Genomic DNA, 27,980 nt, shown 5'->3' with positions numbered 1-27,980 from the left:
TAATGCCAATCTTGTTGGAGTGAGATGAAATCTCGTTGTAGTTTTGATTTGCATTTCTCTAATGGCTAATGATCATGAGCATTTCCTCCTGTATCTGTTAGCCACCTGAATGTCTTCTTTAGTGAAGCGTCTGTTCATATCCTTTGCCCATTTTTTAATTGGGTTATTTGTCTTTTTGCGGTTGAGTTTTTGCAGTATTGTGTAGATTTTAGAAATCAGGTGCTGATCAGAAATGTCATAGCTAAAAACTTTTTCCCGGTCTGTAGGTAATCTTTTTACTCTTTTGGTGAAGTCTTCGGATGAGCAAAGGTGTTTTGATTTTTAGGAGTTCCCAGTTATCTGGTTTCTCTTCTGCGTTGTTAGTAATGTTTTGTATACTGTTTATGCCATGTATTTGGGCTCCTAGTGTTGTCCCTATTTTTTCTTCCATGATCTTTATCGTTTTAGATTTTACATTTAGGTCTTTGATCCGTTTTGAGTTAGTTTTTGTGCATGGTGTGACACATGGGTGTTGTTTCATTTTTTTTGCAGATGGATATCCAGCTATGCCAGCACCATTTGTTAAATAGACTGTCTTTGCCGTATTTAACTGACTTTGGGTCTTTGTCAAATATCAGCTGCGCATATGTGGGTGGATTTATGTCTGGATTCTTGATTCTGTTCCATTGGTCTATGTATCTTGTTGTTGTACCAATATCAGGCTGTTTTAACTACAGTGGTGGTATAATAGGTTCTAAAATCAGGTAGGGTGAGGCCTCCCACTTTGCTCTTCTTTATCAGTAAGGCTTTACTTATCCAGGACCTCTTTCCCTTCCATATGAGGTTGGTGATTTGTTTCTCCATAACATTAAAAAATGTTGTTGGAATTTGGATCAGAATTGCATTGTATCTATAGATCACTTTTGGTAGAACAGACATTTTTACCATGTTAAGTCTTTCTATCCATGAGCAAGGTATGTTTTTCCACTTTTGTAGGTCTCTTTTGGTTTCTTGCAGTAGTGTCTCCTAGTTTTCTATGTATAGGTCTTCTACATCTCTGGTAAGACTTATTCCTAAGTATCTTCTTGGGGGCTACTGTAAATGGTATTGATTTGGTGATTTCCTCTTCAATGTTCTTTTTATTGGTATAGAGGAATCCAACTGATTTTTGTGTGTTTATCTTGTATCTTGAAACTCTGCTGAACCCTTCTATTAGTTTCAGTAGTTTTCTTGAGAATTCTTTAGGGTTTTCTGTGTATAGGATAATGTCATCCAGAGCAGATTTTCTTGATCCTCTTGCCCACTCATTGAGTGACCTTGGTGACCCCCCAGGCCTTGATGCTTGCTCCCTCTCCCTGGCCATCTCTCTGCATACTCTCTCCCTTGGGGAATGGAGGCCATCGTAAGGTTTCAGTTATACCTTGACTCTCAAATTTGCTTTCCACTCTAGCATCTCATCACAGCTCTGGGCCTGACTTCCCTTGTAAGTATCTGTAGTCTCAGGAGGCCTCCACTTGGATGAGTCTTAATGCAGTATTTCTAAGAAATAACTTTTATTTTCAATCCAGCTTCCCCTTTCTGCATCCCTATTTCTTCTAGGGACACCATCGTTTTTCCAGTCACCCAGAAGTAAAACCCTAGGGTCACCTTTGATTCTTCTTTCTCCATAATTGTTGAATTCAGTGGAATCCAGTGAGTGAACAGACCTGCAGATGTTTATAACTGTCCTTTGCTACCAACACCACCCTTATTCAAGTGTGGATCACCTCTTGCCTGGTTTACTACAACAGCCTATTAATTCTTCTGCATCCTTCTGCTGAACTGGTCTTCGGAGAGCAGTAGTTTCATCCTGTTACTCCTTGTCATGGAATCTTTCAGTGACTTCCCATTTCCTGCAGGATAAAATTCAGATCCCTTGGCCTGGCTGACCTTCTAGGCTCCCCATAATCTTGTGCGGCTCTATCCACCCTATCTTTGCTCCCCTGTCACCCTGTGCAGACCTTCTACGCAGGCCAGCAGGTACCTTCACTGACCTCAAAACAAGCCCTGCTCATTAGCAATGTAAGCCCATGGTATTCCTTTACCCTGGTCCTGAATGCCCCTTCTTCTTCCTCCCTTTCACCCATCCCAATTCTCCTACCCACTTTCAGGATTCAGCTCCAATTCCACTGCAGCTCTTCCCTAGTTGTCAGCCTCCATCAGTCTTCTCCCTTCCTGAGTCCTGAAAGCACATAGGTTTGGCATCCTGTCATGCCCTGGTCCACAACTGTTGCACATGCATCTTTGTCTTTACAATGGGACAGGGAGGTTCCCTCAGTTCCCAGAACAGTGTCATGAAGACAGTTGGTGCTCATTTAAACAACTCTAGTTTAATGAGCACTTTCAGTTTGCAAGGCACAGGGCTATGGTTGTTTAACAAAATGCTTCCTCATTATAACCTCCTTTCCTTCCTTTTCTAATATAGTGCTTTAGAAATCAGACCCATTCTGAAAAAACTCTGAAGGTTGGGATGCAAAAGAGACTGGCCTCTGAGGTCTGCCTGACCATTTCATCCCTGCAGCTGGCCTCTCACAAGCTTCCTACCCCCTTAGCCCCCAGATCCTGTCCCCACTTCCCTTGGCTCCTGGTCACACATTCCCTGTGTCTCTACTCTGGGCCCTTTGATTCACAGTGGGAATCGTCTCTTCCCTGCTTGCTCTCCACACCTTTCAACCCTGAGATTAATGTATTGTAGCATGTGTTTTTGTCTTTAACTTTATTTCAGTTCCCCTTCAGCTAATGATTATTCAGGAGACTTAGCCTACTATCTCTATCTAAAATCTGTCTAAGTTCTCCTTAGGGCAACGGTCATGAGAAGTGATGTCATGGTCACCTGACTGCTGCCTATACCCCACTCCCTCCACTGTTCTGGTCCTGCTCTTCTGAAAAGCTAATTGTGTACTCTGTCTTCAGCTCACCTGAACAGAAAGAGACCTGAGCAGAAAGGTAAGCCTCTTGTCTTTGCATTAGGTGGGTGGTGGACACTGTAATTCACCCGCTTAGTGCTAACCACCCTCTTTCTCCTACCTGTTTCCACTGGCTTTTTCCCTGGACCCTCTCACTTGCTCTTTCTGTGCAGTGAAGGTTGGGACTGAGCTGTCAGACTGGGGCCTTGGGCCTGTTGAGCGGTTGGGGTCCTTGCTGACTAGGTCCAGGTGGGGTACGTAGGCTATGGAGGGAATAATACCTGTTCTGCTCGCAGATTTTGTCTTGATGGCTGACTCAGAACCACTCTCTTCCCTTGATGGGGATCCCATGGCCACAGAAGCCCTGCTGTGGGACGTGTTTGGGATCATTGTGGATGAGGCCATTCAGAAAGGGACCAGTGCCTGTGAGAAGGTGGGTAATTTCTCCCTCCTCCTCTTCCCCATCAAACCTTCCCTTTCCCTTTCAAACTCTGACTCAGACCTTCCTTCCTTTGAGAAGGCTTCTCCCCAGAATGCATCACTGGCTTCCTGTATGCCTTAGGAATTTAGATACTGAGTCTCACTGTATTTATTTCCCCTTGCTATAGGGCCTCCATGAGTCGGAGTCGACTCAATGGCAAAGGGTTTGGTTTTTTTTTTGTTATGTGTTGCTTTGAAAATATTCCTAAGGTGACTTTTTTAAACTGTGCTTTAGATGAAGGTTTACAAAGCAAATTAGTTTCCCACTAAACAATTAATACACATATTATCTTGTGACATCAGTTACCAACCCTGTGACGTATCAGCACTTGCCCCTTCTCGACCTTGGGTTCCCCATTTCCATTCATTTAGCTCTCCTGTCCTCTCCTACCTTCTCGTCCTTGCCCCTGAGCTGGTGTGACCATTTACTCTCATACACATGGTTGAGCTATGTGTATTATTGCTTGTTTTATGAGCCTGTCTAATCTTTGGCTAAAGAATGAACCTCAGGAATGACTTCAGCACTGAGTTCAAAGGGTGTCCAGGGTCTGCCTAAGTTGATGTTTTTAATGTAAGTTGGTTGTACGTTGTGTCTATTGAGATGTAGTTCAGGCAACCAATCTGTGGGTTTATATACCCCCGAGTCTCCCTTTCTTCTCCTAGGTCTGTGAGTGGAAGGAACCAGAGGAACTAAAAGAGCTGCTGGATTTGGAGCTGCGGAGCCAGGGGGAGTCGAAAGAGCAGATCCTGGAGCGGTGCCGGACTGTGATTCGCTACAGTGTGAAGACCTGTGGGTCCTGGGATCTGGTGGAAGGAATCTCTGGGGTTCATACCCCAGTTCAACCCTGAACTCGCTGTCCTACCACCCCCCTGCAGGTCACCCTCGGTTCTTCAACCAGCTCTTTTCAGGGTTGGATCCCCACTCTCTTGCTGGACGGATTATCACTGAGAGCCTCAACACCAGCCAGTGAGCCATCCCACAGACCCTCTCCACCACCTCAAAAATTTGGGCATCGGGGAGAGAGTGCCTTTGTGGGTAGAGGATAATTTTTTTTTCTTCTCTCTCTCTTCTGTACTGCTTCTTGGGAATCTCTGTTGGTAGAGTCTTTTCTCACGTATCCTTTGGACCCCCATTCTCCAAGCTTTCCCATGCCTCCTCATGGGCAGTGGTGACTATAATTGACTTGCTTAGTGCTAACTACCTTCTTCTATCCCATTGTTTTCTCATTCCTGCTTCTCTGGTTCGTTGTCACTAACTTGTTCTTTTTTGTGGACCCTTTCCCCCGCTCATTGTCACCACCCCTTTCTTTGGTTCCTCTCTAGATTAAGGGCCTAATCCACAGCCCCTCTATCTTCTGTCCCTTTCTCATTGTTCCTTCTCCTGGCAGGTACACATATGAAATTGCCCCTGTGTTTATACTCATGGAAGAGGAGGTGCTGAAGAAACTCCGGGCCCTGGTGGGCTGGAGCTTTGGGGATGGGGTCTTCTGCCCTGGTATGTGAGAAGCAGGGGACCATTTCCTTGGCTTTTTTAAGGGCTCTACCTCCCCCACATTCTCTTGCTTGAACAACTGGCAGGACAGGGTCATTCTTCTTTGTTGTCTTTCCAGCTGGGTCCTGGCCAGACCGGGGAGGACAGTGCCTAGCCTGCCTTATCCTAGCCTTTGCCTACCAGTCCCTAGGATCAGTGGTGTAGTGCTTGCTCCCTCTGGTCGGGGCTTTCTCCTGGGAGCCACCCAGGGTGTGGAGGGGGTAGTTGGGAGGGTGCTGGAGCTGTGCCAGTTATCCCTGTGCCCTTCATAGAGCCCAGCTGTGACCTGAGAGCCAGTCACCTCTCCTTTGGTCAGCTTTTCTGGGCAGAGGGGCAAGGAGAGGCAAGTTCCAGCCTTGATCCACTGCCCTACCCTCTTGCTACCACCTCTTCCTGTGACAGGTGGCTCCATCTCCAACATGTATGCTATGAACCTGGCCCGCTATCAGCGCTACCCAGATTGCAAGCAGAGGGGCCTCCGGTCACTGCCACCGCTGGCCCTCTTCACATCAGAGGAGGTGGGAAAGAGGCACAGCGCAACCCTGGGCTCTTCATTCCAACCTCTAGCCAGCTGAGTCAGAGACTCCTGAGGTCATCTGCTTGCCCTGACCCATCTGCTCTGAGATCAGCTTGTCCCTGGGCAGATATGCTTTCTTCCAATTAAGAGGGCCAAGTGAACTTTAGCCCCTGTTCGCTTTGCCTTCTGTTTGGGGGCGGGGTGAGGAGAAACAGGTCCAGTGAACACAGTCTACGCTCTTGACACTCAAAAGTGTGGTCCATGGGCCAGTAGCGTTGGTATCTCCTGGGAGCCCTGATGGCACAGTGGTCAAGAGCTCAGCTTTTAACCAAAAAGGTTGGCAGTTCAAATCCACCAGTTGCTCCTTGGAAACCCTATGGGGCAGTTCTACTCTGTCCTATAGGGTTGCTATGAGTTGGAATTGACACCATGGCAATGGGCAATAGGTTTGGTTTTTTTCTGAGGGGAGCTGGTTAGAAATGCAGAATCTCAGGCCACACCCCAGATCTACTGACTGTGACTGTATTTTAGCAAGACACCCAGGTGATCAGTGTGTACGTTAACATTTGAGAAGCCCTGGTGTACAGGATCCCATCGATTGCAGCTCACACTTTACCAGTCTCTATCCTCCTCATTGACCTTGCCCTCTGGCCTCTGGTCCATGTTGTCCTAACCTGCCTTCTGCCTTCCTCTGCAGTGTCACTATTCCATCAAGAAAGGAGCTGCTTTTCTGGGACTTGGCACTGACAGTGTTCGAGTGGTCAAGGCGGATGAGAGGTGAAGGTCCTTCTGTCCATATGACTCTGACCCAGTTTCTCACAGTGTACCTTCCTGTTGCCAGAATGCTCTGGTCTCAGGCCCATAACCTGGTGGGCATCCCTCCCCTTTCTTTTCCTGCAGAATTGCTTTTCCTACCCCTCGTGTCTTCCACCCTGTTCCCTGAGATTTGTTTTGCCCCTTTTAGGGAGAAGCCAGCATTAGGGCCTCTGCATTGCTAACTCTACCTTACTCTATTCAACAGTTTCTCCTCCTGGCCTAGAGAATCTATGACTTCTCTATCCACCCAGTTTTCTCTTCCAGAGGGAAAATGATCCCTGAGGATCTGGAGAGGCAGATCAGCCTGGCCGAGGCTGAGGTGAGTGAGCCAGGGGTGCTGGGCAGTAGAGCAGGGCCCCTCCACCCCTTTCTTGGAACTTTGTTGGGGTTCTCCCTACTGGATGCACCTGTCTTAGTTATCTGCTGCTGCTATAACAGAAATACCACAAGTGGGTGGCTTTAATGAAGAGATTTTTTTTTTCTCTTTTTAATTTTTATTGTACTAAAAGGGAAAGTTTACAAACCAAGTCAGCCACTCACACAAAAATTTATATGCACCTTGCTGTATACTGGGTATACTCCTAGTTGCTCTCCCACTAATGAGACAGCACACTCCTTTTCTCCACCCTCTATTTTCGTGTCCATTCAGCCAGTTTCTGTCTCCCTCGGCCTTCTCATCTCCCCTCCAGACAGGAACTGCCTGCATAGTCTAATGTGTCTACTTGATCCAAGAAGCCCACTCCTCACCAGTATCATTTTCTATCCCATAGTCCAGTCCAATCCCTGTCTGAAGAGTTGGCTTTGGGAATGGTTCCTATCTTGGGCTAACAGAAGGTCTGGACACCATGACCCCCGGGGTCCTTCTGATCTCAGTCAGACCATTAAGTCTGGTCTTTTTATGAGAATTTGAGGTCTGCATCCCACTGCTCTCCTGCTCCCTCAGGGGTTCTCTGTTGTGTTCCCTGTCAGGGCACTCATCGGTTGTAGCTGGGCACCATCTAGTTCTTCTGGTCTCAGGCTGATGTAGTCTCTGGTTTATGTGGCCCTTTCTGTCTCTTGGGCTCATAATTACCTTGTGTCTTTGGTGTTCTTCATTCTCCTTTGCTCCAGGTGGGTTGAGACCAATTGATGCATCTTAGATGGCCACTGGCTAGCGTTTAAGATCCCAGACGCCACTCTCCAAAGTGGGATATAGAATGTTTTCTTAATTGATTTTATTATGCCAATTGACCTAGATGTCCTCTGAGCCTATGGTACCCAAACCCCCACTCCTGCTACGCTGGCCTTCAAAGTGTTTGGTTTATTCAGGAAACTCCTTTGCTTTTGGTTTAGTCCAGTTGTGCTGACCTCTCCTGTATCGTGTGTTGTCTTTCCCTTCACCTAAAATAGTTCTTGTCTACTATCTAATTAGCGAATACCTCTCTTCCTCTCTCCCTCTGCACCGTCATAACCATCAAAGAATATTTTCTTCTCTGTTTAAACTATTTCTTGAGTTCTTTTAATAGTGGTATCATACAATATTTTCCCTTTTATAACAGGCTAATTTCACTCAGCATAATGCCTTCCAGGTTCCTCCATGTTATGAAATGTTTCACAGATTTGTCATTGTTCTTTATCGATGTGTAGTATTCCATTGTGTGAATATACCATAATTTATCCATTCATCCGTTGATGGGCACCTTGGTTGATTCTATCTTTTTGCTATTGTAAACAGTGCTGCAATGAACATGGGTGTGCATATATCTCTTTGTGTAAAGGCTCTTATTTTTCTAGGCTATATTCCAAGGAGTGGGATTGCCGGATCCTATGGTAGTTCTATATCTAGCTTTTTAAGGAAGTGCCAAATTGATTTCCAAAGTGGTTGTACCATTTTATATTCCCACCAGCAGTGTATAAGTGTGAATGAACAGAATTTTTTTTTCTCACAGTGTAGAAGCATAGAAGTCTGAATTCAGGACACCAGCTCTAGGGGAGAGCTGTCTTTCTCTCTCTCTCTGCTCTGGGGGGAGGTCCTTGGCATTCATGTGGCATGTATCTTCCCCTCCATTTGTGCTTACTTGCTTAATCTGCTCTTTTATATCTTAAAAGAGATTAACCTAAAACACCCCTACTACTGCCTCATTACCATAACACAAATCATTCCCAAATGGGATTATAACTATAGGTATAAAAAAAAAAAACGAAAAAAAACCCAACCTGTTGCTGTTGTCGAGTCAGTTCCGACTCATAGCTACCCTCTAGGACAGAACAGAACTGCCCCATAGGGTTTCCAGGGAGCGCCTGGTAGGTTTAAACTGTCGACCTTTTGGTTAGCAGCCAAGCTCTTAAACCCTATGCCACCAGGGTTACCACAGGTATAGGGTTTAGGATTTATAACATGTATTTTTGGGGACATGTTTAAATGCAATAACAACTCCCTTCGTCCCTCTTCTTGATCTTCATGCCCATCTCCCCTGTGAGCTGGAGTGCTCCCTGGGAACCTGAGGGCCCAGGCCTCTCTGGGCTACCCTCAGGGATTCTGAGATACCCAGGCAGGATCAGAGTCTGACAGGCAAGATCGAGTCACTGAATGGAGTCCCAGGCAGCACCACAGGCAGGTGTTGGGGGCCTGAAGTACAGTGGGGAAGGCTTCTATGCAGAGGGAGATGCTGAGGAAGATAGTGGGACAGCGGTAAAGACTGCAGGCTGTGAGTGGTGGGAAATGCGGAGGCACTAGCACTCTGCTGCACGTTGAGGGGATGTAAAATGCTGCAATCATCTTGGAGGGCAGTTGGCATAAATAGTTTGTGCTTATCTACTAACTGAAGGTTGGCTGTTCTAACCCACCCAGTGGCACCGTGGAAGAAAGGCCTAAAAGATACCGCCAAGAAAACCCTATGGAGCAGTTCCACTCTAACACATGGGGCGCTGTGAATCACAATCAACTGGATGGCAATTTTTTTTTTTTAATACAATTTTTTAAGGGGCCTGGGTGGTACAAGCAGTTTGCGATTGGCTGCTAACCTAAAGGTGGCGGTTCAAACCCACCCAGCAGCTCCTTGTTGTTTGGTGTCGTTAAGTTGGTTCTGACTCATATTGACCCTGTGCACAACAGAACGAAACACTGCCTGGTCCTGCGCCATGTCCACAATTGATGTTATGCTTGAGCCCATTGCTGCAGCCACTGTGTCAGTCCATCTCGCTGAGTGTCTTCCTCTTTCTTACTGACCCTCTACTCTACCAAGCATGATGTCCTTCTTCAGAGACTGATGCCTCCTGATAACACGTCCAAAGTATGTGAGATGTAGTCTCGCCATCTTTGCTTCTGAGGAGCATTCTGGTTGTACTTCTTCTGAGACAGACTTGTTCATTCCTTAAATCCCTAGCAGTGGAACTCCTGGGTCAGTGGATAGATACATTTAAAAAACAATATGTTGTTAGCTGCAATCAAGTCAGCCCCCAACTCACAGCAACACGTGTGTTGGCAGAATAATCTTTACGGAAGCAGTTTGCCAGGCCTTTCTTCCATGGAGCTATAAAAGAGCAGATTATAGCTAGGAAATCCCTGTAGAGCAGTTCTACTCTGACAACAACAAGTTGCTGTGACTTGAAGGCTGACTTGACAGCGTTAACAACAACAACATATACTTTTTTAAATGTATCTATCCACCAACTCAGGAGTTCCAGGGCTAGGGATTTATGCTATAAATTATCATCACAAGTGTATATAATTCTGTGCATGAGAATGTTTATTGGAGCAAAGTGTAAAATTAAAAAAAAAAAATGGAAACAACTTAAAATGTCTATCAGTAGAGAAAATAAATTATGGTATATCTGTGTGTCTTAGAGCCCTGGTGGCGCAGTGATTAAGAGCTTGGCTGCTAACCAAAAGCTTAGGAGTTCGAATCCACCAGCCACCCCTTGGAAGGACTATGGGGCAGTTCTACTCTGTCCTATAGGGTTTCTATGAGTCAAAAGCAATTGACATCAACAGGTGTGGGTTTTTTTTTTGTGTGTGTGTGTGTGACTCACTTTCTTCCTCTGTAAAATGGGCGTAATGCTGACATTACCACATAGAGCTATTATAAGGATTACATGAATTAGTATATGCAAAGCACTTAAAACAGTGCCTGTCACATAGAAGTACTATATAAATATTAGTTTCCATTTCTGCTGCTGCTGCTACTGTTGTTACTATTATTATTAGAGTACCGTATAGCCATTAAAAAGAATAAGATAGGAATATTTATACTAACATGAGAATATCTTCCTATATAAAGTATATACTGTGGACACTATGAGCCTATTTTTGTTATTTAAAAAAAAAAACCAAACCTGTTGCTGTCGAGTCAATTCTGACTCACAGTGAACCTGAAGAACAGAGTATAACTGTCCCGTAGGGTTTCCAAGGAACACCTAGTAGATTCGAACTGCCTACCTTTTGGTTAGCAGGCGAACTCATAACCACGACACCACCAGGGTGTCCATTTTTGTTATTTAGAAAAGTTTATATTCATTGGCATATAGATGTTATCTCTGAGCAGCTGAATGGGCAGCAGTTAGAATAGTGGAGTTCCACTTCTTATTGTTTGAACTTCTTTTGGTAACAGTTTTACTGAGATATGATTCACATACCACGTAATTCACCCATTTAAAGTATACAATGCAATGATTTTAGTATATTCACCAACCATCAACACGGTCCATTTTAGAGCATTTTCATCATCCTAAAAAGAAACTGTACCTTTCAGCCATCAATCCCCAACCTCCGTATCTCTCTCCAGCTCTAGGAAATCACCAAACTACTTTTGTTTATATGGATTTGCCTATTCTGGACATTTATAAATGGATTTATATTATAAGTGGTCTTTCATGATTGGTTTCTTTCACATAATATCCATTTATGCTTGAAAACATAATGTTTTCAAGATTCATCTATGTTGTATTATGTATCAGTACTTCATTCCTTTTTATGGCTAAATAAATAATATTTCATTATATAGCCATACCACGTTTTATTTATCCATGCATCAGTTGATGGACATTTGGGTTGTTTTTACTTTTTGGATATTAAGAATAACGGTATTATGAACATTCATGTACAAGTTTTTGTGTGAACATATGTTTACATTTCTTTTGGGTATATAGCCAGACTGGAATTGCTGGGTCATATGATAACTCTATATTTAATCTATTGAGGGACTGTCAGACTATTTTCCATAGTAGCTGGACCAATTTACAATCCCACCAGTAGTTTTTAAACAGTTCTAATTTTCCCACATTTCCACCAACATTTGTTATTATTTGTTGTCTCAGCTTCTTAGTGCTGCTGTAACAGAAATACCACAAGTGGGTTTAGGAGGCTGGAAGTCCAAATTCAAGACACTGGCTGTAGGGGAAGGCTCACTTTCTATGAGTTCTGGGGAGTTTCTGTAGCCCTGGTGTTCCTCGATTTCCTTGTCAATCTTCACGATCTTTACATGCATCTATCTTTCCTCTGGAAACCCTGGTGGTATACTGGTTAAGTGCTGTGGCTGCTAACCTAAAGGTCGGCAGTTCAAATCCACCAGGCACTCCTTGGAAACTCTATGGGGCAGTTCTACTCTGTCCTATAGGGTCACTATGAGGCAATGGATTTGGTTTTTGGTTTTTTATCTTTCCTCCGTTTGTGCTTCCTTCTGTGTCTAATCTGCTCTTCTTATAACTCAGAAAGATTAGGTTTAAGACACGCCCTGCACTGATCGGCCTCATTAGCATAACAAAGACAATCCTGTTCCCAACCAATACTACATCCACAGGTATAGATAGGGGTTAGAATTCTAATACATACTTTGGGGGTACTCAGTTCAATCCATAACATCCATCTCGTTGATTATAGCCATCCTTTTATTGTTGTTGTTGTTAGGTGCCATCGAGTCGGTTCCAACTCATAGTGACTCTGTGCGCCATAGAAACACTGCCCAGTCCTGCACCATCCTTACAGTTGCTGTTATGTTTGAGCCCATTGTTGCAGCCATTTTGTCAGTCCATCTCATTGAGGGTGTTCCCCTTTTTCACTGATCCTCTACTTTACCAAGCATGATGTCCTTCTCTAGGGACTGGTCCTTCCTGATAACATGTCCAGAGTACTTGAGACGAAGTCTCCTCATCCTCTCTTCTAAGGAGCATTTTGGCTGTGCTTTTTGCAAGACAGATTTGTGCATTCTTCTATCAGTCCACGGTATATTCAATATTCTTTGCCAACACCATAATTCAAAGGCATCAGTTCTTCTTCGGTCTTCCTTATTCATTGTCCAGCTTTCACATGCATATGAGGCGATTGAAAATACCATGGCTTGGGTCAGGTCAAGTGCACCTTATTGAGTGACAGCTTTGCTTTTTAACACTTGAAAGAGGTCATTTGCAGCAGATTTGCCTGTTGAGATACATCATTTGATTTCTTGACTGCTGCTTCCATGGCTGTTGATTGTGGATCCAAAGTAAAATGAAATCCTTGACAATTTTAATTTTTCCTCCATTTATTATGATGCTGCTTGTTGGCCCAGTTATGAGAATTTTTGTCTTCTTTACATTGAGGTATAATCCATACTGAAGGTTGTACTCTTTGATCTTCTTCAGTAAGTGCTTCAAGTTCTCTTCACTTTCAGCAGGCAAGGTTGTGTCATCTGCATATTGCAGGTTGTTAATGAGCCTTCTTCCAATCCTGATACCATGTTCTTCTTGACATAATGCAGCTTCTTGGACTCTTTGCTCAGCATACAGATTGAATAAGTATGGTGGAAGTGTGCAACCCTGATGTACACCTTTCCTGTTTTAAACCACACCGTATCCCCTTGTTCTGTTTGAACAACTGTCTCTTGGTCTAAGTACAGGTTCTTCGTGAGCACCAGTAAGTGTCCTAGAATTCTCAATGTTATCCATAATTTGTTATGATCCACACAGTTGAATGCTTTTGCATAGTCAGTAAAACACAGGTAAACATTTTTCTGGTACTCTCTGCTTCCAGCGAAGTTCCATCTGACATCAGCACTGATATCCCTTGTTCCACATCCTCTTCTGAATCCAGATTGAATTTCTGGGAGTTCCCTGTTGATGTACTGTGTAAATTTGAATAATAGTCATATTAACTAGTCTTCCTTGTAGGTGTATGGATGTTATCCTATCACTGACAGCGTTGTACTTCAGGATAGATCTTGAAATGTTCTTTTTGAAGATGAATGTGACGCCATTCCTCTTCAATTTGTCATTCCCAGCATAGTAGACCATATGATAGTCTGATACAAAATGGCCAATACCAGTCTATTTCAGCTCACTAATGCCTAGGATATGTGTTCCAATTTTATTTTTGATGACCTCCAATTTTCCTACATTCATACTTGGTACATTCTAAAGTTGAAAATGAAGACGGATCAGTAGTTGGAAACTATGGCCTTGGTGATAGAAACAATGCTGGAGATCGAATGATAGAATTTTGCAAGACTGATGACTTCTTCATTGCAAATACCTTCTTTCACCAACATAAATGGCGACTGTACACATGGACCTCACCAGATGGAACACACAGGAATCAAATTGACTACATCTGTGGAAAGAGATGTTAGAAAAGCTCAATATCATCAGTCAGAACAAGGCCAGGGGCCAACTGTGGAACGGACCATCATTTGCTCATATGCAAGTTCAAGCTGAAACTGAAGAAAATCAGAGCAAGTCCATGAGAGGCAAAATATGACCTTGAGTATATCCCACCTGAATTTAGAGACCATCTCAAGAGTAGATTTGATGGTGCTGGCATAACTGGATATCCATTTGCAAAAAAATGAAACAGGACCCATACCTCACACCATGCACAAAAACTAACTCCAGGTGGATCAAAGACCTAAACATAAAGACTAAAACGATAAAGATCATGGAAGAAAAAATAGGGACAACGTCAGAAGCCCTAATACAAGGCATAAACAGAATACAAAACATTACTAAAAATGTTGAAGAGAAACCAGATATCTGGGAGCTCGTAAAAATCAAACGCCTATGCTCATCTAAAGACTTCACCAAAAGAGTAAAAAGACCACCTACAGATTGGGAAAAAAATTTCAGCTATGACATCTCTGACCAGTGCCTCTTCTCTAAAATCTATATGATTCTGTTAAAACTCAACCACAGAAAGACAAACAACCCAATCAAAAAATGGGCAAAGGATATGAACACGCACTTCACTAAAGAAGATATTTAGGCAGCTAACAGACACATGAGAAAATGCTCTCGATCATTAGCCATTAGAGAAATGCAAATTAAAACTATGATGAGATTCCGTCTCACTCCAACAAGGCTGGCATGAATCCAAAAAACATAAAATGATAAATGTTGGAGGGGCTGTGGAGAGATTGGAACTCCTATACACTGCTGGTGGGAATGTAAAATGGTACAACCTCTTTGGAAATCTAGCTGGCATTTTCTTAAAAAGTTAGAAATAGAGCTACCATACAACCCAGAAATCCCACTCCTAGGAATATACCCTGGAGAAATAAGAGCCTTTACACGAACAGATATATGCACACCCATGTTTATTGCAGCACTGTTTACAATAGCAAAAAGCTGGAAGCAACCAAGGTTCCATCAACAGATGAATGGTTAAATAAATTATGGTATATTCACACAATGGAATACTACGCTTCTATAAGGAACAGTGATGAGTCTGTGAAACATTTCATAACATGGAGAACCTGGAAGGCATTATGCTGAGTGAAATTAGATGCAAAAGGACAAATACTGTATAAGACCACTATTGTAAGTTCTTCAGAAATAGTATAAACTGAGAAGAACACATTCTTTTGTGGTTACGAGATGGGGGAGGGAGGGAGGGTGGGAGAGGGTTATTTACTGATTAGTTAGTAGATAAGAACTACTTTAGGTGAAGGGAAGGACAATACTCAATACAGGGAAGGTCAGCTCAACTGGACTGGACCAAAAGCAAAGAAGTTTCCGGGATAAACTGAATGCTTCAAAGGTCAGCGGAGCAAGGGCGGGGGTTTGGGGACTATGGCTTAAGGGGACTTCTAAGTCAATTGGCATAATAAACTCTATTATGAAAACATTCTGCATCCCACTTTGAACTGTGGTGTCTGGGGTCTTAAAGGCTAACAAGCGGCCATCTAAGATGCATCAATTGGTCTCAACCCACCTGGATCAAAGGAGAATGAAGAACACCAAGGGTCACACGATAACTATGAGCCCGAGACAGAAAGGGCCACGTGAACTAGAGACTTACATCATCCTGAGACCAGAAGAACTAGATGGTGCCCGGCCACAACCGATGACTGCCCTGACAGGGAGCACAACAGAGAACCCCTGAGGGAGCAGGAGAACAGTGGGATGCAGACCCCAAATTCTCATAAAAAGCCCAGACTTAATGGTCTGACTGAGACTAGAAGAATCCCGGTGGTCATGGTCCCCAAACCTTCTGTTGGCCCAGGACAGGAACCATTCCCGAAGACTACTCATCAGACGTGGAAGGGACTGGACAATGGGTTGGAGAGAGATGCTGATGAAGAGTGAGCTACTTGTATCAGGTGGGCACTTGAGACTGTATTGGCACTTCCTGTCTGGAGGGGAGATGGGAGGATAGAGAGGGTTAAAAACTGGCAAAACGGTCACAAAAGGAGAGACTGGAAGAAGGGAGCAGGCTAACTCATTAGGGGGAGAGTAAATGGGAGTATGTAGTAAGGTGTATATAAGCTTATATGTGACAGACTGACTTGATTTGTAAACTTAAAGCGCAATAAAAATTATTAAAAAAAAAAAAGTAGATTTGACGCGTTGAACACTAGTGACCGAAGACCAGATGAGTTGTGAAATGACATCATATATGAAGAAAGCAAGAGTCATTGAAAAGACAGGAAAGAAAGAAAAGACCAGGATGGATGTCAGAGGAGACTCTCAAACTTACTCACGAACACCCAGCAGCTAAAGCAAAAGGAAGAAATGATGAAGTAAAAGAACTGAACAGAATATTTCAAAGGGTGGCTCGAGAAGACGAAGTAAAGTATTGTAATGACATGTGCAAAGAGCTGGAGATAGAAAACCAAAAGGGAAGAACATGCTTGGCGTTTCTCAAGCTGAAAGAACTGAGGAAAAAATTCAATCCTTGAGTTGAAATAGGGAAGGGTTCTACAGGGAACATATTGAACAACGCAGGAAGCATCAAAAGAAGATGGAAGGAATATACATAGTCACTATAGCAAAAATAATTAATTGATGTTCAACCATTTCAAGAGGTGGCATATGATCAGGAACCGATGGTACCGAAGGAAGAAGTCCAAGCTGCTCTGAAGGCATTGGCGAAAAACAAGGCTGCAGGAATTGATGGAATATCAATTGAGACGTTTCAACAAACAGATGTAGTGCTGGAGGTGCTCAATCATCTGTGCCAAGAAATATGGAAGATAGCCTCCTGGCCAACTGACTGGGAGAGATCCATATTTATGCCTACTCCCAAGAAACGTGATCCAGCCGAATGTGGAAATTACAGAACAATATCATTAATGTCACACGCAAGCAAAACTTTGCTAAAGATTATTCAAAAACAGCTGTAGCAGTATATCGACAGGGAACTGCCAGAAATTCAGGCTGGTTTCAGAAGAGGACGTGGAACCAGGGACATCATTGCTGATGTCAGATGGGTCCTGGCTGAAAGCAGAGAATACCAGAAGGATGTTTACCAGTGTTTTATTGACTGTGCAAAGGCATTCGACTGTGTGGATCATAACAAATTATGGATAACATTGTGAAGAATGGGAACTCCAGAACACTTAATTGTGCTTTTGAGGAACCTTTACATAGATCAAGAGGCAGTTGTTTGGACAGAACAAGTGGATACTGATTGGTTTAAAATCAGGAAAGGTGTGTGTCAGGGTTGTATCCTTTCACCATACCTATTCAGTCTGTTTGCTGAGCAGATAATCCGAGAAGCTGGACTGTATGAAGATGAATGGGGCATCAGGATTGGAGGAAGACTCATTAACAACCTGTGTTATGCAGATGACACAACCTTGCTTGCTGAAAGTGAAGAGGACTTGAAGCACTTACTAATGAAGATCAGAGACCACAGTCTTCAGCATGGATTGCACCTCAACATAAAGAAAACAAAAATCCTCGCAACTGGACCAATAAGCAACATCATGATAAACAGAGAAAAGATTGAAGTTGTCAAGGATTTCATTTTACTTGGATCCACAATCAATACCCATGGAAGCAGCAGTCAAGAAATCAAAAGACGCATTCCACTGGGTAAATCTGCTGCGAAGATGTCACCACTCTGTAGTTCCTATTTTTTTCCACCACCCTTAACAGAAACGCAGTACCCCTTAAGTAATATTGCCCAATTTCCCCCAGCCCAACTATTACTCAGTAGGTTTGATTTTGGTTTCATCTTTCAAATGAGGCGTGTCCCTGCTGCCCCCTTTTGCCTGGAATGGAACCCTGGTGGCATAGTGGTTAAGAGCTCCGCTGCTTACCAAAAGGTCGGCAGTTCAAATCCACTAGCCGCTCATTGGAAACCCTGTGGAGCAGTTCTACCCTGTCCTATCCGATCACTGTGAGTTAGAATCGACCTGACAACAGCTAACAACAACAAGAACCAGCCTGGTAACCACTAATAAACTTTGGTCCCTGTGCATTTGCCTATTCTGGGTATTTCATATAAGTCGGTCATCTAATGTTTGTTCTTTTGTGTTAGACTTATCTCACTCACCATATTTTCACAGTTCATCCATGTCATCCATGTAGCAGAACTTCATTTCTCTTTATAGCTGAATAATATTCCATTGTATGCATATACCACATTTTGTCCATCCAGTCATTGGTTGACGAATACTCAGGTTGTTTCTACCTTCTGGCTCTTGTGAATAAGCTGCAATAAACATTGGTGTGCAAGTGTCTGTTTGAGTCCCAGCTTTCATTTCTTTTGGTTATATACCTAGGAATGAAATTGCTGAGCCATATGATAGTTCTGTGTTTAACTTTTTGAGGAATCAGCATACTGTTTTCCATAGGGGATGCACCATTTTACAACCCCACCAGCAATGGATGAGGGTGTCAGTTTCTCCACATCCTTACCAACACTTGGCTGTTTTTCATTTTTTCCGATAATAGCCATCTAGTGGGGATGAAGTGGTATCTCATTGTGGTTTTGATTTGTGTTTCCCTAGTGGCTATGGAAAACCCTGATGGCATAGTGGTTAATAAGAGTTCAGCTGCTAACCAAAAGGTCAGCAGTTTGAATTCACCAGGTGCTCCTTGCAAACCCTATGGGGCAGTTCTACTCTGTCCTGTAGGGTCAATATGAGTCAATGGCAGTGGGTTGGGTTTCAGTGGCTAATGACAGCTGAACATCTTTTCATATGCTTTTTGGCCATTTGTATATCTTCTTTGGTGAACTATCTATCCAAGTGATTTGACCTCCCTATTTTTTTTCTTTTTTAATTGTGGTGAAAAATGTATAAAACAAAAGGTATGCCATCCCAACAATTTCTACAGGTAAAATTCAGTGCTGTTATCTTCAAGTTGCGCAAGCATTCCTACAATCCTTTTCTAAACCATTCCACCACCTTTAACATAAACTCAGTGCCCTCCAAGGACAAACTCCCCCTTTCCCTTCTCTCCTGCCTCTGGTTAGCACTAATAATCTTTGGTTTCTACGTATTTGCCTATTTCATATAAGTGAGATCATACAGTATTTGTTCTTTTGCAGCTGACTTATTTTGCTCAGCATGATGTTTTCAAGATTCATCCATGTTGTGGCATGCATCAGGACTTCATTTCTTTTCATGGCTGAATAGTATTCTATCATGTGTATATACCACATTTTGTTTATCCGTTCATCTGTTTATGAACATTTCGGTTGTTTCCACTTTTGGGCCATTTTTAAATAGAGTCTTTTTGTTGTTGAGTTCTAGAAGTTCATACAGTCTGAATTAAATTATTATAAGATATGTAATTCCCAAATGTCTTCTCCCAGTCTGTAGGTTGTCTCTTCACTTTGTTGATAAATCCTTTAATGTATAGAAGTTTTTCATTTTGATGAAATTCAGTTTATCTATTTTGTCTGTTGTTGGTCATGCTTTTGGGGTCATACCTAAGAATCTGTTGTTAAAAAGTAGATCCCAAAGCATTACTCCTATGTTTTGTTCTAAGAATTTTATAGCTTTAATTCTTATATTTAGGTCTTTGATCCATTTTGAGTTAATTTTGATGTACCGTGTGAGGTATGGGTCCAACTTCATTCTTCTGTTGGGGCAAGTTTCTTAATATTTCTGAATCCCTTTGTCCCTGTCTGCAAATTAAAGGGGTCAATACCATATTGTTGTGATGTTGAAATGGGCTCAGGCCAGACATGCAAATAGCTTAGAGCTGGGGCCCAGCACTAGGCTCTGAGTAGCTTTTGAGACGACCCTATGGTCTGTTTCTCCCCTCTGCATCTTTGCCACAGGGTGCCGTGCCATTCCTGGTCAGTGCCACCTCTGGCACCACCGTGCTGGGGGCCTTTGACCCCCTGGAGGCAATTGCTGATGTGTGCCAGCGTCATGGACTGTGGCTGCATGTGGATGTGAGTGAGCCTTGGGCCTGGGGATGGGAGGGACTGAACCGAGGCCAAGGCCCATGTTGTTCCTCCTGCTCTGCAGGCCGCCTGGGGTGGGAGTGTCCTGTTGTCACAGACACACAGACACCTTCTGGATGGAATCCAGAGGTAGGTATGATTCCCTTCTCCCTGAATCCCTTCTTCAAATCCTTGATCCAGAGAATAGCCATAGACTAGGGAGCTTAGGATGAGGTTGGGGGAAAGGGGCAGGTGGGAATGATTAGAGACATGGTTGATTGGGGCTGGGAGGTCAGAGGTCAGACATGGGAAGTCTTCCTGACTGGTGGGTGGAGGTGAGACTAAAGCTTCTTCCCTGGAGATCTAGAAGAGGAATGGGGGCTCTGGTTGGGCAGCTTGAAGATGGGCCAACTGATCCAACTTTGCTGTGCTGTACCCCAGGGCTAACTCCGTGGCATGGAATCCCCACAAGCTCCTCACAGCAGGCCTGCAGTGCTCAGCTCTTCTTCTCCAGGATACCTCGGTGGGACTGCCTCTGCCCCAACCCCAACCCCTGGCCTGGCCCCAACCCTGTCCAGCTCCACCTGTCACTCTGGAGCTCCGGCTTTTTCCCCTACCCCACCTTAGAGAGAGCCCAGGCCTTGCTGTGTTCTCTATCTGAAGCTGAATATCTGTGACCACCCTAATCCCCCATACTGGCCTCCCTTCCTCCCTCAGTGGCCTTTCTTCATGCAAAGGAAAAAGTTTCCAGCTTAAAGTTGCAACAGGAGGGATCCTGGGTAGAGTTTGGGAAGAACTCTGGGTGTTGGAAAAACATCAGAAGAAGGAGCCTGAGTCAACTTGCATCCAATTCTAAGGAGAGAAATGGGTAGACTGAGCTAAGAAATACTCTGATGCAGTCGCAGAGGAAAGCCTTGTTGGAGAGGGTGGGGTCTGACAGTGTTTCCACACCTACACAGAACCTGCTCAAGAGCTGCCATGGGTCCCAGGCCAGCTACCTGTTCCAGCAGGACAAATTCTACGATGTAGCTCTGGACACAGGAGACAAGGTGGTGCAGTGTGGCCGCCGTGTGGACTGTCTGAAGCTGTGGCTCATGTGGAAGGCACAGGGCGGGCAGGGGCTGGAGCAGCGTGTTGACCAGGCTTTTGCCCTTGCTCGGTAGGAGTGGGGAGGGGTCCCAGTCCTCCAACTTTGAGTCTGTCCCCCTCTCTCCTTTCCTGCTTTCAGGGCTACCCCCACATCGCTCCCCTCTCTCTCGTTGTCTCTTTGGCCAATTCTCCATTCTCCGTGGGTCTCTACATATCTACCCACCCAACTGTTTTTTTCTGTGTATCTTATGGTTCTGTTTCTGTCTTTTCTCCTCCATTTGTGTTTACAGGTACCTGGTGGAGGAAATAAAGAAGAGGGAAGGATTTGAGTTGGTCATGGAGGTATGATACCATACCCCCATTCCCAGCCTGTCCCACACACCAGAGACCCGATGGGGGAGGTAGGGACAGTGAGAGAGAAAATGGTCTCCTTCCTCAGCTCACATCTTCCCCTTCCTCATGCCTCCCAGCCTGAATTTGTCAATGTGTGTTTCTGGTTCGTGCCCCCCAGCCTGCGGGGGAAACAGGAGAGCCCTGATTACAGTGAAAAGTTGGCTAAGGTAGGTTTTCTCTTCTTGGCTCTGTGTAACCGGTTTTCAGGGACCTGGGCTTAGTGGTTAAGTGCTGCGGGTGCTAACCAAAAGGTCAGCAGTTCAAATCTATGGGGCAGTTCTACTCTGTCCTATAGGGTCACTATGAGTCAAAATCGACTTGACCGCAATGGTTCTGGTTTTGATGTTGCTGATGCGCCTCTGCCCCCTGCTGGCTTTGAGTGGTATGGCAGTTCCCTTTGCTGGTCCCTTGCTCCTGAGGTGGGGTTGTGGACTGGGAGAAAACACCAACTTCTCTTTTTTACAGTGGTGGGGGATCAATGTATGTTTATGGAAATTAAGAATAACAGAGAGGGGCATTATAGGAGAAGTCACCAGTGTGCAGTACCTAGACCTCTGTGCTGGGCCTTTGCTGAGAGCTGAGGCCCCAGGACAGAGATGTGAGGCAGAAAGATCACAGAAGCACTTTACTCACTGTTGCTGGGGACCAAACAGCCCAGTATGGCCAGTCCAGCCATGCTTTCTAGAGGCAAGGAGAATGTCCTGTCTTGGTCCCTAAGTATAGATCAGTACCAGGTGCTGCAGATGACCCGAAAGGACAAACATTTTCTTGCCCTTAAGGAGATTTTAATGTTATTTCAGAAAACAAGGGGTACCTATTTGAAACCATTGTGTTCAAAGAAGCTTTATAAATTACATGTTTCATCATAGGGTACAGATGAAAGGTATTATAGGAATTAAGAGAGCAGAGAAAGCATTAAGGATGACTAAGGCTTGGAGCTAGACCCAAAGCAGTGTTGGGAATCAGGGAAAAGTCAGAATATGGCAGAAAATGATAGCTTTTGGAGATAGGAGAGATGGGGGAAAAAGCAGGTAGAATAGCCATCTGCTTTTGAAAATCAGCCTGTGAAAACCCTGCGGATCACAACAGTCAGATCCACAGTGGGTTGGAGGCCAACTTGACAGCAGCTAACAACAACAACAGAGCGGGCAAAGCAGGTTGGGTGTGGTCAAAAGGTAAACTGGGGCCGTGATCAGGATCAGAGCAAGGAAGGCTTCCTCAGGAGGGTGGCTGGATAGGGAGGGAAAGCATCTTGGGCTAGCAGGGCTAGCCAGAAAACCAGCCCACCTCTCACCTGACCCCAGGCTGCATTCCCACAGGTGGCGCCCGTACTCAAGGAACGCATGGTGAAGGAGGGCTCCATGATGATTGGCTACCAGCCCCATGGGGCCCGGGCCAACTTCTTCCGAATGGTTGTGGTCAACCCCATGCTGACCCAGGCCGATATGGACTTCCTCCTGGACGAGCTGGAACGGCTAGGTCAGGACCTGTGAGCCTCTCCCACCACCACCTGTCACCGAGTCTCTCTCTGTATTCCCTTCTTGTGTTCTCAAGAACAACCTTTCCTTTCTGGAAAACAAAGTGGCCTTAACGCTGTTTAGATGCATTGACCGTCTAAATTCTCTACTAAATATTTAATGTTGTTATTATTATTAGTTGCCACTGGCTCAATTCCGACTCATGGCGAACCCATGTGTGCAGAGTAGAACTGCTTCGTAGGGTTTTCAAGGTAACAGAGAATATATATTAAAACAAAACAAAACATAGTATATTCATATGATGAAATGTTATTCTGTCCTTAAAATTAATGTTTATAAAGAGAATTTTTATTGACTGAGAAAAAAATGCCTTTAATATAATGTTGAAAAAGCTGGATATAAGATTTTATATACAGTAATATCTGAACTGTGTTCAAACACACATAGGATAGGGGACATCTAGGTCAATTGGCATAACATAGCTCATAAAGTCAGTGTTGTACATTCTACTTTGTTGAGTGTCTCTGGGGTCTTAAAAACTTGTAAGTGGCCATCTAAGATACAATTATTGGTCTCTCCCTGTCTGAAGCAAAGACAAGTAAAGAAGACCAAAGACTCAAGGAAACAATTAGTCCAAAGGACTAATGGCCCACAGGAACCATAGCCTCCACTACTAGCCTAGACCAGAAGAACTAGATAGTGCCCTGCTGCCACTACCAGCCATTCTGTCCAGGATTACAATAGAGGATCCCGGACAGAGTGGGAGAAATATGTAGAACAAAATCCAAATTCATAAGACCAGACTTACTGGTCTGATAGAGGCTGGAGTTGCTCACGAGACTATGACCCTTGATCACCCTTCTTACTTGGACCTGAAGTTACTCCTAGAGATCACCTTTCAGCCAAATAAGAGACAGGCCTCCAAAATAAACAATAACACCCGTGAGGAAAGTGCTCCTTAGAAGAATGAACTATATGAGACCAAAGGGAAACATTTGCCCAAAAGCAAAGATGAGAAGGCAGGAAGGGGCAGGAATACCAGACAAATGGGTAAAGGAAACTCAGGGTGGAATTGGGGAGAGTGCTGATACTTTGTGGGATTGCAACCAATGTCATGGAACACTTTGTGAATAAATTATCGAATGGGAAACTAATTTGCTCTGTAAACTTTCACGTAAAGCACAATAAAAACAAACAAAACACATAGGAAAAGTTTGATGAAGTGAAATATGCCCAAATGATACTAGTTTTCTCTGGGATGGAATAATGGGCAGTTTTTAAATCTACGTCTTTATATCTTTTGTGCTCCTCTCTTATTATATGATGACTATGCATTACTTTTGTAATAGAAAAGTAATAAAGTTATAAGTTCTGTTATAGTCTCTTGGGATGTTTTAAAGTTTGTTATCTTTAAGCTCAATCAGACGATGGAAAATATAACTTTTTCTTTATGGAAAAAAGGTGGGGGGGAGAGTAGATGTAAGAGAGACTAAAGATGGGAAGAATATTTTTCCCAATAATCTTTTGTGGGAGGGCAAAAACCAGAAGTGAAGTTGCTCAAAAATCAATGGCACTTTAGTAAAACTGAAAACAAAGTGCGCACTGGTTGTATCTTGGGAGCGGAGCCTTGTCTGTTTATCATTCTTGAAAAATCCTTATGCATACACATATGCACAAGAATTTTCCTTCTGTGATTAAAACAACAGAAGCCAAGTTAAAAACAAAACCAGTAACTAAACCACTGTTAGATCCTCTGGTTTTGCTACCGTCTTACATAAAAATATCCTCTTAACACTTAAAATCCTGGGCTGGTATCCCTCCTCTGTCACTTTCTGGGAAAGAGGCATTTTGCTACACAAACTATTAAGGACTAGTCACAAGCCAACCAGAACTTTTTGTTATTTCCAACTCCTAAAAATATCATTTATGAAAACAATAAAATGGTCATGTAAAAGTCATCCAAACCTATTTGAAGAGGCAAATACAGACTGTACAAACCATAGCAAAAGAACATCCAAATCACAGACCCAATTCTCTTGACCATATGGGGAGAAGAAGCCTTTCTATTCATAATTCCCTTATAAACTTGTTGTTCTTGTTATAAATGGTATTTTAATTTCTTCCAAATAATAAAATTGCTTTGAGAATATTCATCATTTGAATTTCAAGCTCTAATCTTAAATGATCCTGTATGCCTTAAAATGTCTCAAATATAGTAAAAAAGCAAACAAGAAAAATCCTTATTTTCAACCCAAAGCAAAGCGAGCAAGTAAAAACAAAAACAAACTCTTCAAGTTCTTTGAACCATCTCCATTTGGGAAATAGTTTTAAGAGAAGGCCAGAAACACAGGACATAAAATCACTTAATCACCTATTTTTTTTCCAAGGTCATAAAACTGCTGTTACTTTTCTTCTCTTCCCAAAATTCAACCTCAGAACCTCTGGATTCAAGCATCAGTCTCTCTGTCTGTCTCCTCCCTCTCTCCCGTCAGCATTTCCTGAACTCCCACTATGTGTAACCCCTTTCCCTGCCCTCAAAGAGTTTTTCAGATTTTTTGGCGCTTCCTTAAAAAGCTAGAAATAGAGGTACCGTATAATCCGGCAATCCCACTCCTTGGAATATAGCCTAGAGAAATAAGAGCCTTTACACAAATAGACAGATGCACATCCCATGTTCATCGCAGCGCTGTTCACAGTAGCAAAGAGATGGAGACAATCTAAGTGCCCGTTAACGGACGAATGGATAAGCAAATTATGGTATAGTCACACAACGGAATACTAAACGATAAAGAACAATGATGGATCCATGAAACGTCTCACAACATGAATGAATCTGGAAGGCATTATGCTGAGTGAACTTAGTCGCAAAAGGACAAATATTGTATGAGACTACTATTATAAGAACTCAAGGTTTAAACACAGAAGAAAATATTATTTGATAGTTATGAGGGTGGGGAGGGAGGGAGAGGAGAATTCACTAACTAGATTTAAAAAAAAAAAAGGCCAAATCCACTGCCTTCTGAGTTGATTCCAACTCATAGTGACCCTATAGGACAGAGTAGAACTGCCCCATAGAGCTTCCAAGGAGCACCTGGTGGTTTCGAACTGCCAACCTTCTGGTTAGCAGCTGTTGCACTTAACCACTACACCACCAGGGTTTCCTTACTAGATAAGGTTTCCTAACTAGATAGTAGACAAAAACTAGGTAAAGGGAAAAAGACAACACAAAATACAGGGGAAGTCAGCACAACTGGACTAAGTTTTCTGAACACAACCAAACAATCTGAGGGGCAGAGTAGCAGGGGCGGGGGTCTGGGGACCATGGCTTCAGGGGACATCTAGCATCTAGGTCAATTGGCATAACCAAGTTTATTAAGAAAATGTTCTGCATCCTGCTTTGATGAGTGGCGTCTGGGTTCTTAAAAGCTATGAGCAGCCATCTAAGATGCATCAATTGGTGCCAACCCACCTCAAGCAAAGGAGAATGAAGAACAACAAAGACAATGAAAATATGAGCCCAAGAGAGAAAATGAACCACATAAACCAGAGACCCCATCAGCCTGAGATCAGAACTGGATGGTACCTGGCTACCACCAATGACCACCCTGACATGGAACACAACAGAGAACCCCTGAAGGAGCAGGAGAAAAGTGGGGTGCAGAACTCAAATTCCTATAAAAAGACCAGACTTAATGGTCTAAGACTAGAGGAACCCCAGAAGACATGGTCCCCAGACTCTGTTAACCCAGAACTAAAACCATTCCTGAAACCAACTCTTCAGACAAAGATTAGACTGGACTATACACCAAAATGATACTTGTGAAGAGTATGCTTTTTAGTTCAAGTAGATACATGAGACTAAATGGGCAGCTCCTGTCCGGAGACGACACGACAAGGCAGAAAGGGATAGGAGCTGGTTGAATGGACACGGGAAATCTGGGGTGGAAAGGGGCAGGTGTGCTGTCACATTATAGGGATAGTAACTAGGGTCACATAACAAATAGTGTATAAATTTTTGTATGAGAAACTAACTTGAGCTGTGAACTTTCACCTAAAGCACAATAAAAAAAGGAGGAGGAGAAAAATATTTTAAAGATTTGACACCAGTCATCCTTCATCTGGAGCCCTGGTGGCACAGTGGTTAAGTGCTTGGCTGCTAACCAAAAGGGTGGTAGTTCAAAACCACAACCATTCAATGGGAAAAAGATGTGGCAGTCTGCTTCCATAAAGATTTACAGCCTTGAGAACCCTGTGGGACAGTTTTACTCTGTCCTATAGGGTTTCTGGGGCCCTGATGGTGCAGTGGTTAAGAGCTACAGCGTGCCACAGCTGCTAACCAAAAGGTAAGCAGTTCGAATCCACCAGCTGTTCCTTGAAAAACTTGTGGAGTAGTTCTCTATCCTATAGGGTCACTATGAGTTGGAATCGACTCCATGGCAATGGGTTTTGTAGGGTCTCTATCACTTGACAGATTTGGTTTTGGTTTTACCCTTCAACTGAGCCATACCCCTGCTGTCCCATTTTGCCTAGAATGTTCATCCATTTGCCTGGCTGGATTCCTGGTTGCCTTCAGATCTTTGTTCTGATGTCACCTCCTCAGTGAATCTTTCCTGCCTATTCTATTTGAAATTACATTTGCGTCTCCCATTCTTGCACTGCTATCCCCTTAGCTGTCCTGTTTTTCTCATATAAGCATCTGGCATACTCTGTATTTTACTTATTTTTAAATTTTCTGTCTCACTCAACTAGAATGTAAGTTTTCTAAGAGCAGAAATTTTGTATGGCTGCCTCTTAAAATGGTGTCAGGTACTTAACTAACCAGTAATCAATTGCCTATGAATTGATTCTGACTTATGGTGACCCCATGTGTTTCAGAGTAGAACTGTGTTCCATAGGGTTTTCACAGCTGTGATCTTTCAGGAGCAGATTACCAGGCCTTTCTTCCGGGGCACCGCTGAGTGGGTTCAAACCACCAACTTTTCAGTTAGCAGCCCAGTGTCTTACCGTAACCATTTCCACCACTAAGGCTGTGCAGTTTGGTGTGCTAAGGGAAACCAAAAGCCAGAGCTTTAAAGGGGGAAGTGATGTGCCCTGGAAGCTAGCACAGTGACAGCAGAGAAAATGGAAGATAACCTGATTTTTTTTTTTTTTAATTGTGCTCTGGGTGAAAGCTTACAGAGCA

The 27,980-nt window shown here is 43.5% G+C and overlaps 1 protein-coding gene across 10 annotated transcripts in view; it reads left to right on the top strand.

Annotated features, from left to right (window-relative positions):
- CSAD (cysteine sulfinic acid decarboxylase) overlaps nucleotides 1-24,168 on the top strand; it is a 43,123-nt gene extending 18,955 nt beyond the window's left edge. For 4 of the 10 annotated variants that reach the window (XM_049883245.1, XM_049883246.1, XM_049883240.1 and 1 more), the window contains exons 2-16: nucleotides 2,932-2,964; nucleotides 3,221-3,357; nucleotides 4,068-4,194; nucleotides 4,281-4,371; nucleotides 4,793-4,899; nucleotides 5,338-5,453; nucleotides 6,150-6,229; nucleotides 6,533-6,587; nucleotides 19,731-19,847; nucleotides 19,924-19,988; nucleotides 20,280-20,361; nucleotides 20,798-20,997; nucleotides 21,218-21,269; nucleotides 21,398-21,487; nucleotides 22,640-24,168. In XM_049883245.1, coding sequence (XP_049739202.1) covers nucleotides 3,232-3,357; nucleotides 4,068-4,194; nucleotides 4,281-4,371; nucleotides 4,793-4,899; nucleotides 5,338-5,453; nucleotides 6,150-6,229; nucleotides 6,533-6,587; nucleotides 19,731-19,847; nucleotides 19,924-19,988; nucleotides 20,280-20,361; nucleotides 20,798-20,997; nucleotides 21,218-21,269; nucleotides 21,398-21,487; nucleotides 22,640-22,813 — 1,482 coding nt within the window. In that variant the 5' untranslated portion in view covers nucleotides 2,932-2,964; nucleotides 3,221-3,231 and the 3' untranslated portion in view covers nucleotides 22,814-24,168. Of the gene's footprint in view, nucleotides 1-2,808; nucleotides 2,965-3,220; nucleotides 3,358-4,067; nucleotides 4,195-4,280; nucleotides 4,437-4,792; nucleotides 4,900-5,337; nucleotides 5,454-6,149; nucleotides 6,230-6,473; nucleotides 6,588-19,730; nucleotides 19,848-19,923; nucleotides 19,989-20,279; nucleotides 20,362-20,797; nucleotides 20,998-21,217; nucleotides 21,270-21,397; nucleotides 21,488-22,639 lie in introns of those variants that run through there. The other 6 variants (XM_049883243.1, XM_049883239.1, XM_049883242.1 and 3 more) reach the window with 5 other exon arrangements.
- The last annotated feature ends 3,812 nt before the right edge of the window (nucleotides 24,169-27,980 follow it).

This window comes from Elephas maximus, chromosome 4 (assembly GCF_024166365.1).
Source record: "Elephas maximus indicus isolate mEleMax1 chromosome 4, mEleMax1 primary haplotype, whole genome shotgun sequence".
Lineage (NCBI taxonomy): Eukaryota > Metazoa > Chordata > Mammalia > Proboscidea > Elephantidae > Elephas > Elephas maximus.
The sequence above is the reverse complement of the archived record's forward strand: the minus strand, read 5'-3'. Positions and strand labels throughout refer to the sequence as shown.